The sequence below is a fragment of the Neurospora tetrasperma genome (assembly GCF_000213175.1).
Source record: "Neurospora tetrasperma FGSC 2508 unplaced genomic scaffold NEUTE1scaffold_5, whole genome shotgun sequence".
Classification (NCBI taxonomy): Eukaryota; Fungi; Ascomycota; class Sordariomycetes; order Sordariales; family Sordariaceae; genus Neurospora; species Neurospora tetrasperma.
Genome location: NW_009799103.1, coordinates 3670310 through 3680027, shown reverse-complemented (window position 1 = coordinate 3680027; position 9718 = coordinate 3670310). Strand labels below are relative to the sequence as shown.

Sequence of the window (9718 nt, the reverse complement as noted above, 5' to 3'; positions counted from 1 at the left end):
TGCTCATCTTCCGTCGAGACCAGATCCGGAAGGCATTTCGACACCATGAGCGCTGAAATGCTGGTGGCGGCCCTGGAGCCTGCACTACAGGGGGGTAACAGAGCACCGCACCCCCACACTGTGTTCAGCAGCCAGCCCCAGACGGCAATGAATGACGGACACAACGAACGCGACCGTGGCATCGCCATCCCATTCCGATTCCCGTCATCCAGCAATGGACCACAGTCGCAACCGCAACCGTAACCCGAACCGCAAAAAAAGAGAAGCAACACTGCCGGCGCTTCACGGTCCCAGAGCGCCAACGACACCAGACAACAACAAGTTGTGTGTCGTAGTACTCTAGCCATGACCACGGGCAAGCCGCCCTTGCAGATACTTGAACGCATTGAAGGAACATGACTTCCTCCGCCGACTCCTTCCTCTCCTTTCTTGCCAGACTCCGGCTGTTTCGCAGAAAGATGTCGACCCAAAAGCAACTGCGGCTCATGTTGGCCGTTGTCGTCTTCCTACTCTTCATCTTCATCCTCACCCCGCGCGCAACGCCAGACAACTCGACACTATTATCGCCGACTCACCCCAAGTCGTCGTCGTCGTCGTCGTCGTCCATCCCACCACACCACAAGGCACACAGGCGGCCGCCACCGAAGAAAGGGCGTACCATCAAGTTCCAGCCTAGCAGCTTCAACTGGACAGCCGCCAAGCAGTTCCACCCCGTCGAGATCACGTACACACTTCCGACCGGAACCCCCAAACCCCAGAACCTTGTCCAGCACGACTTCTCCGACTATGTCCACGATGCGAAAACAAAGAAACGTCAAAAGGCTGTTCGCGACGCCTTTGTGCGCAGCTGGGACAGCTACAAGGAACGCGCCTGGCTTCGCGACGAGCTTGCGCCTGTGACCGGCGGCGGCAAGACCACGTTTGGCGGCTGGGCAGCGACTGTTGTAGACGCGCTCGATACCTTGTGGATCATGGAGCTATGGGACGACTTCTACCTTGCCGGTAATGCTGCCGCTCAGCTGGACTGGCAAAACACCACCGAAACGGCCGCCAACATGTTCGAGACCACCATCCGTTATCTCGGCGGCCTACTCGGCGCATACGATCTCAGCGGCGAGAAGGCCTTGTTGGACAAGGCGCAAGAGTTGGGCGATATGCTGTACATGGGCTTTGACACCCCGAATCGCATGCCGGGGTTCTGGTTCAACTTTGAAGAGGCGAAACGCGGAGCGCAAGTCGCTGGCACCAATGACCCCTCAGCCTCCCCTTGCTCGCTGTCACTCGAGTTTACCCGTCTCTCGCAGTTGACGGGTGACCAAAAGTACTATGATGCCATCACCAGAATCTCCAACTTCCTCAACAGGACCCAGACCGAGTCCAAGCTGCCTGGCATGTGGCCGAGGAACATCAACTTCCGTGAAGAGCGCGTTGATGTGGAAAGCCACTTCACCATCGGCGCACTTGCCGATTCCTTGTACGAGTATATGCCCAAGATGCACGCTCTGCTGGGTGGTCTGTCTCCGTTGTACGAAAAGATGCATCGTGGCGCCATGGATGCCGTGACACAGCACCTTCTATTCCGGCCAATGCTTCCCGCCGAGGAAGCCCAGGTCCACGACGTTTTGTTTGTGGGTGACGCCCACGTGCATACGGATCGTATCGACCGACTGCCCGAGGGACAGCATCTCACTTGCTTCGCAGGCGGTATGTTCGGGCTCGGCGGTAAACTGTTCGACGTCAAAGAGCATGTCAAAATCGGCGAGCGCTTGGCGCGCGGATGTGGCTGGGCCTACGATGCCTTCCCAACCGGCATCATGCCCGAGATCTTCACCATGGTGTCCTGTGAATCCTGGGATGCTCCCTGCAAGTGGGACGAGGAGAAGTGGAAGGCGCACGGCAACAAGCAACTGAAGAAGGGGTTCGCCATTGCGCGCGATACTAGGTATATCTTGCGACCCGAGGCCATCGAAAGCATCTTCTTGCTTTACCGCATGACGGGCAAGGAAGACTTGCGGGAGCTGGCATGGCAGATGTTTGAAAGCATCGTAAAGGCGACAGAGACGGAGCTGGCCTACTCGGCAATTTCGGATGTGACGGTGAAGGGACCGACCCAAAAGATGGACTCGATGGAGGTAGGTTATTGTTCGGCAGTGAAGCACTCTTCGGGAATGGCATCCACTAACTTTGAGTGTGCTGCAGAGCTTTTGGTTAGCCGAGACACTCAAGTACTTTTACTTGGTCTTTTCCCCTCCAGATCTCGTGGACTTGGACGAATACGTTTTCAACACTGAAGCGCATCCCTTCCTCCGACCAACGCCGTCTAAGCCCGCTACATCGTGAAGAGCATTAGAGATTTTGTCATACCATCGAACCTCGGGGGTGGTTGTTCGTCAAGAAAGAACTCGGCCTTGGCAAAGTCGGTTGACCAGACACTCACCAGAGGCTTCAATACTGTGGTCACCCTCACAGGACTTGTGAGGTCATTCCATGGGAGTCGTGACATTTGGAGCGCAGCTGGAGGCTTGAGAGAGGCGCGTGCCGACTTTAACTTGCCGCCGCCGGACATGTCTGGGACTCTTTATACAACTTCTGCACGGAGCTTCAAGAGTTTCTTCCTGGTCAAGCACTCGCATCTGATGAGGGTGACGCGTAAATTTGATACTCATCAAGCGGCAAGTCGCAGTTCGAAATCGGCCATCCTTCAACACTGATAGGACGGCGAGTGAGGCACTAAGTCTAGTGCTGACGACGAGTACCCACGTTAGGAACAGTGCGCTGTTGGTTACGCAGGCTCAAGCCCGCACGGTTCTTGGATACATCACATCATTTGGAGTTTCCTGTAACCATAGACAGAATGTGGGAGTTGGGCGTTTGCTGTAGTCATATGGGCTGCTTTAGATTTTCACAGAACGGCGCAGTCAATTTTCTCTATTTCGTCCTGCTTGCGGTCATGATTGCGATCACAATGTTCACCAGATTACAGCACAGTACCTTCAGCGCTGTACCTACCTAGATACAGTGGGCTCTGCGGTTCTGTACCTGCAGATACCTTCTGGGATAACCCCAGCGCCCTGTTTAAACCCGGCCAAAACTGCTTAAGACGTCATTCACCTGATCACGGCACGAATTGGACCCGTTACCGAGAAGAACGATGTCGTCGGACGGCTTCAAGCCTGCTTTTTCTAAACGTCCACTATTCGTCTCAAGACCTCCTCGTCTCCAACTGAATACCGACCAGGAAGCGCCGTGGCTTTTTTAACTCGAGAACTTCCCTGGCGCAAACCTGCCGCGGGGCGGGGCGGGGGAGCGGCTAAAGCACCACACAAAAAAAATCCGAAGCATCAAATGTCACAGACCCCTGAGCGCCAACCAATAACTGCGTCTCGGCTCGCTAGTTCTGGTCGCCATGGTCCCAAGGGGGGTCGGCGCTCGGGCTGCCGAACGTGTAGTACATACAATATGTAACGAACGGGTTAGGTAACAATCCATCGCATCCCCTCACCTTTCTCGAATCCGACTGTTCAGTTCATTTATACAGCGAAGGTGAAGAAGGAAGGATTGTAAGTAGGGGGATGCTTGTAAGGGTGGAAGAATAAAGCATGGAAGTATATACGTAAGGGTTTGGTATGAAGCAACGGGGTGGGTGGTGCTGTGTGTCCATCCAGGACTTGCTTGCATCCGAGACAAACCAAAAGCATCGGAAACCTGTACTCTAGGTAAATGGGAAGTTTCTCCTTGGTGTTTGATGTTTGATGTTTTGGGAGATTTCTCTTTTTCACATTGAACTGTTTTGTTGCCCTTTTTCCCCCTTTGCATCTCTTCCTTTTCGGCTTCCCAAGTTATTACCTACGCTACCTTAGTCCTTGGAACGAACTCATTGGGGTTTTCTTTCGTTCTTTCTTTCTTCCATCCATTCTACGACATTGCTGGACATTGTTGTTTGCCTTTCTTTTCGAGTACATAGCGGTACCGAGCCGCTGATTCAAACATTCAAAACCTTCCCGTCTTTACCTACCTACCTACCTACCTAGACGTATAGGTACTCGTCGTCTCCATTCCATCGGTTCTGGAAATCATTCGTTCGCTTTCCATTCGATACATACCTACGATTCATCTCTCGCCGGCCGGTTCTTTTCTCTCTCGTCCTCCCTTGTCGACATCTACTCTACGAAAGCAGCTACACTCGATCGATATCGTTATTCCGATCAAAATCGCGAATCGTTCCCCGTCTATTATCAGTCAATCATCTCACTGCGACTCTCAGCCCTCAGGGTTAGAGTACCTACCTACCTACCTTATACACACCGGTGAAGGAAAAAGAGAAGACATACCTGAGTGTGAACACAACCTGAGCGATACCGCACCATACCTCCTCCAACCCAAGCATATCGCCTGAATACCATCCACTTCCCACCGTCCGTACGACAAGCATCCCAATCGAACCGCCACATCATCATCATCATCATCATCATCATCATCATCATCATCATCATCATCATCATCTACAACCCGACCACTTGACACCCATCACCAATCAACCATCCACCCTTTTCCAACTTCTCCATATCACCACTTTGCTCTTCCCACCCCAAACCACCCACTTCCACAAGAATAAAGATAAAACAAAAATGGGCCAAAACCTCTCCCTCTCCGAACCCTTCGCCGACACCTCGGGCGTCGTCCTCTCCCCCCAAGACCGCCACGCCGACATCATCGTCGGCGTAACCTGGGCCTGCTCCGTCTACGGCATGGGCATCATCTTCTGCGCCGTCAAGCTTTTGGAGCGCTGGGCCGGCGAGCACGGCGAACGGGGAGTCAGTTTCGCGGGCGTGGTGGGCGCCTTTTTGTGTGGGAGTGCGTGGCCTCTGGTGTTGGTTTATTTGATGGTTACGGAGAAGGAGAAGGAGACGAGGAGAGTTCAGGGGTATGGAGTGGGTGTTCCGGTGAAGGTCTAGAAAGGGGATTAGGAACTGAAGGGTGGTTGTTTCCGTGGAAACGTGGATACAAGGTTTTGGAGGGAGGGACATAAGGTATACCCTAAGTTGGGGGAGGCAGGGGGGTCGAGAACTGAAGGTGAAAATTTGATGTCATGGGGGTTGATCAGAGTGGAAGGATCATGAGAAAGATGATGGGGATCTGGATAGGGGGTGCTTGGTTGGGTTGGCACCGCCATATGAGAGGCGCGCAAGAAAGCTGTGTGTTGATTGAGCTCTGATGTTCAATCGGGTGACTCCCGCAATTTTTTGGTCGACAGTCCAAGGACTCGTAGAATATTTAGCCTGATATTGGATGATTTTACCAGGTGATGGTGTGGTCTGATGCTCGTCCCCCGCCTCCTTGTTTCTGTTCCCTATCAAGCGCAGCTCGAAGCCGCGCAAGGCGTGCCAGGCCAATGTCACTCAGACATGAAGGACACCAAACTCAATGTCGCCCAACGCCAGCCCTTCCGGCTTTTGTCTTCCATTCCACGACCATACGCGACTTGACGATGCCATGGACAGTGACGAGAGACTTGTCCCTATACTCATCCCCCCGCTCATACCTCTTCTTCTTCTTGTACCACCCCTTAAGCTTCCGACAAGTTGCAAATTGGAATCTGCACCTGCATTGTCTTGTCGAGTAGGACTGTGTAAAATGGCGTCTCGGTTCGAGGCTTGTTCTCCTGGTCCTTGATGGAAACCAGCCGGGGTTCCTCGTACTGTCGGTTTTCTACGGCCCCGTCCTTCAAATATACTCGGCCACGTCCTTCTCCACCATGCCGAGCTCTTCATTTGGTATCCATTCTCAGCCGATGGACTCGGGTCGAAGTCAAGGTCGTTGTCGAGACCATGAGCACGCCGGTAGTACCGGTTGAAGATGGACCACAAGATCACGCAAAGACCACCAGTTGCCAAGGTGGAGAGGCCTATTTCGAACGGTTAGTCTCGCTTGTCGTGGTGGATAAATGAAGACTAAAGCCGGAAGACAGAAAGGTATACTTACCGAAAACTTCGGCGAGGGGTGAGCGGCTCCATCTATCCGGAAGCCCGTCAACATTTAGGGCCAATAGTCCAACAACAAATGATAGAGGGGCCTTTTGGTTTATGTCTGTCAGCTTTCTAGAACAACGTGAAGCACGAAAAGAGATTATGTGGGGCTTACAAATAAAACAGTCACTGCAGTGAAAACGAAGAGCATGGTCGATTGCTCACCCATGGACAGAGCGTCCTCGAGCGTTGCTTCTCGTTGACGCAAGTCCAGCAAGGTAGTAACCTGTACGGCCGGCGCGCTTAGTTTTTGGTCATGAACTACATTAACCCAATGTACGTACCATGGACCGGACACGGTTCGCTTCATCCTCGAGCATATCAAACCGTGCCAAGATCTCTCCCTCGTGTACTTTGGCAACCTTGTTGGGGTTCTTGCCTCGAACCTCATTTTGGAATCGATCAAAGATCTTGATCTGATTTGACAAGATTCGTTTAATCATCCCGATCTCGCCAATGGTATCATCGATGTCGATGAGGATGGCCGTTTCGTTCTGTGTGTCTTGGTAGAACTTGTTTGGGTCTTTGCTAATCGAGCCCATTCCCCTTTTCAACCTATCAAAGCGCTGTGTGACTTGGAAGTACTGCGTGGTGATCACATAAAACGTTAGAATCGTTGAGCACGACAACGGCGGGGAAGTAAGCAAAGAATGAGCATCAAGCGAAGGGGACCTACAAGCTGAGCGATTGAGGCCGAAAAGGCTTCTGTATACGGAAGCATCACCCTTCTGAGCTCTCCGCCGTGACATTCGTCATCCTCATCGAAGATGGCATCCGGATTGATGGACGGGACAAGCGCCTTTGCCTCGAAAGACATGCACGCTTTCAGAATAGCCTTGGTTACAAGGTCTATGTCCAGGTCCTCGCCGCTGTTGTCATGAGTTTTGTTGTGAATGTGGCGGTCATCACTGACACTGTCCAGAATATGACGCTGCAGTTGTTGTTCGTTCCCCATGTCCCACCTCTCCGGGTAAAGAGTTACTATTGTGTCTAGAGATGTGGAACTAATGGTTAGAGAAGCGATGGCTAATGATATCTGCTTAGGTGATACTTACCCGCGTCGAGTTTGAAGAGCCAAAAATACGGGACAGTCAAAAAGTCATCTGAATCTTTTAAAGATATTGGTTCAGACGCAAATACATGTCCCGGGCCACCGTTGTTCGCGTTTCCCTGGTCCCCAGTGTCCGCAGATTCCTTCACAAAGGTACCATGGGTGCCAGGCGTTGCAGGCTTCGGCGTGGCTGGGCCTGCCTGATGTTCAGTTTGGCCGGGAGATTGGTGGGTTGCGTTAGCAGGGCCCAATCCGGATAACATGGATGGGTTCCCAGATTGTGCTAGCTTCTTCTGGTCACTCGCTTCAACGTGCAGAGACTCGAAAAGCCTCATCGCATCCTCTGGAGACATGCTTGTATCGGTGTCTGAGCGTTGAAGCGAAAACTGGCGCGGCTGTGATGTCGTCGAAGCACCAGTGTAGGTCCTTCGTGGGCTGTGTGGAGGTCGCGGTGCTTCGAAAGATGTCTGTTCCAATGGCTGTGGTCCTTGTTCCCTCGGGATATGACTGGTCGTATTGTCTTGTGCCGGAGGTCTGTCATTTTCTGAGGATCCTACTCGGATGCTCGTCGGTTGCTGGCGCTGGTCGGGTTCATTTTGAGGCGCTGGCTCAATGTCTTCGTACTGAGCATGAGCTCTTGTCTTTTCGCCAAGATCCGCCGAGTTAAGGCCAGCCGAATATCCCATTTCTTTGGCAGCCCGCGAGCATCTGGCCTTCAGATATCTGATGTACCGTACGATGACCTGGTCGTTATTGAGAAATTCCAGTTTATCGCTGTCCAAGTCGTCATGATAGGATTGGTCAAGGCAACGAGGCAGCGGTTGGCCCATGAAGCCCACTGCCTTGAGCATATAGCCAAAGTGCTTCTTTGCACGATCACCAAGATACAACTTTGTTTCTTGCCTCGGCTTCGCTTTCTTCGTCGCTTGTTCTTGGGCTGCGCGCGCCACAGAAACGTAATCTTTCTTGTCAATATCGACCACAGGAAGCTACAGCAGCAATGCGATCAAAATTTGTGCGCGTAAAGGTCAGTATGAGAATATGCAACTTACAGCCATCGCATAAATGCTTCCGGATTTAGATCGCGCTTCGTCGGAGTCGGGTTGACCGCTATGCTTCAAGCTCTTGAACTACAAAACGTCAGATGCCTCGACATGGAAACGTCTGAACAAGTATGATAGGATACACATACCTTGAAGTGCACCTTTCCCTCTGGACCTGTCACATCAACCTGTTTGAACATGTCGATGACAAGCTTTTCCACTCTCTGATATGACTGTAGATCGCGTCCAGAAGCAGTGTAAATCCTCTTTGTTAGGTCAAGAAGTAGTTCCCTGCTGGCAATTGGCAGATGGATCCATTTCTTCTTGTCCACCGTGCTTTGTTGGCGAATGCTAAACCGCCTACAAAGATCTTCATATTGACCGGGTTCGTATACCAGCTCCCAAACCGGAAGTATACGAAATCTGGTAGATAGGTCGGGTACCCAGAGGCTGCCTTGGAAATAACGACACACTTCCTCTCGGGCACCGTTAGGAGGTGTTGGTCCTGTGTCGAACGCAGCCCTGTTTCTCCAGTTGTTGGTAGCGGCATACTGGTCGCTGCTATGGACAATAGGGGGATTGTCGAACTTGGCTTTTGTGTCAGTCGACGCGTAGAACGATGGCAAGTGGCCGTTCCCATCAACAAGCTGAGCATTTGCTCCCCTCTCCAAGAGGTAGGATACGCAATCAGCATGATTATTGATGGTTGCGAAGTGTAGAGCAGTGCGGCCATGGATGTCGGTGGCATCGAGGCTCACACCTTTTTGATCCAGGAGAAAGCGCAGGATATTGTCTCGGCCCAGCTCGGCAGCCGCATGAAGTGGAGTTCGGCCTCTCTTGTCTTTGGGACGAAGAGCGGCATGTTGCTGATATAACTCAATGACGCGGTAATAGTCGTTTTGGTTGATGGCTTGGCGAATATCCACTGCCGCCTGGAGACGTCGCTTATTTTCCTCCTCCACTTTTTCAAGGTAGCTGTTGAAAGACAGGGTCCGTGTTGGGGATAGCATGTTTTTGTCCTCGTCCGAACGTCTGGGAGGTTGAGGCTGTTGACGTTTTCCACCGGATCGGAAGAACTCTTTGAGCCGCTTCAACTTTTGCGAGGTCTCTTCTTTGCGCGGAGGTCCCATCTTGTGTCTCGAGCGGGTGCAGAACCCGATATGTCGTGATATTGAGAGGGTAGGGGCAACGTGCACCGAACGTGTTGCGTTTGAGGGACGGTGCCGAAGGAAAAGAACTTGGGTGTTTTGTGTCCTCGGGGCTCAGTAGTCAGTATCGATCACATGTCGGATTCCTTAAGCCCGGGCGCTGTTGGAACTTGGGCAAAGGACGAACAGCTGGAGCGGATGTGATGTTTGTATCCAATGAGTGGGCCTTCACCTCGCCATGCATTAGCCCCTCGGGCTGGGTCGAAATCTACATGGCTTTGTTGATACAGATAGGTGAAGCAGCCAACGACACACGCCAACAGGTAAGCACTGCTTGTAAGGTAGTACAATCTGAGCGCAAAAGTTCCCAATATGGTTGAGCTGAATGAAGATCGGGCCTGGAAGGAGTCGGCTGTCATGTGTCAGTCGACTTGGCCGCCAGCTCATGAA

General features: G+C 52.2%; 4 protein-coding genes across 4 annotated transcripts; 2 read left to right on the top strand and 2 right to left on the bottom strand.

Moving 5' to 3' along the window:
• Positions 1–278: 278 nt before the first annotated feature.
• On the top strand, positions 279–2597 carry NEUTE1DRAFT_68020 (uncharacterized protein; the record flags this gene model as incomplete). The annotated part of the gene is made up of 2 exons (XM_009855410.1): positions 279–2132; positions 2200–2597. The coding sequence occupies 2 exons, from the start codon at positions 396–398 to the stop codon at positions 2338–2340; spliced, it is 1878 nt and encodes a 625-aa protein (XP_009853712.1).
• On the bottom strand, positions 2330–2566 carry NEUTE1DRAFT_103340 (uncharacterized protein; the record flags this gene model as incomplete). The annotated part of the gene is made up of 1 exon (XM_009855411.1): positions 2330–2566. The coding sequence occupies one exon, from the start codon at positions 2564–2566 to the stop codon at positions 2330–2332; it is 237 nt and encodes a 78-aa protein (XP_009853713.1).
• A 2031-nt stretch (positions 2598–4628) lies between the features above and the next one.
• On the top strand, positions 4629–4955 carry NEUTE1DRAFT_46844 (uncharacterized protein; the record flags this gene model as incomplete). Its single annotated transcript, XM_009854449.1, has 1 exon — positions 4629–4955. One exon carries the CDS (start codon positions 4629–4631, stop codon positions 4953–4955), a length of 327 nt encoding a protein of 108 aa, XP_009852751.1.
• Positions 4956–5412: 457 nt separating this feature from the next.
• On the bottom strand, positions 5413–9250 carry NEUTE1DRAFT_86697 (uncharacterized protein; the record flags this gene model as incomplete). The annotated part of the gene is made up of 8 exons (XM_009855409.1): positions 5413–5763; positions 5917–5923; positions 6142–6252; positions 6311–6520; positions 6703–7016; positions 7082–8066; positions 8130–8207; positions 8270–9250. The coding sequence occupies 8 exons, from the start codon at positions 9248–9250 to the stop codon at positions 5567–5569; spliced, it is 2883 nt and encodes a 960-aa protein (XP_009853711.1).
• Positions 9251–9718: the final 468 nt, after the last annotated feature.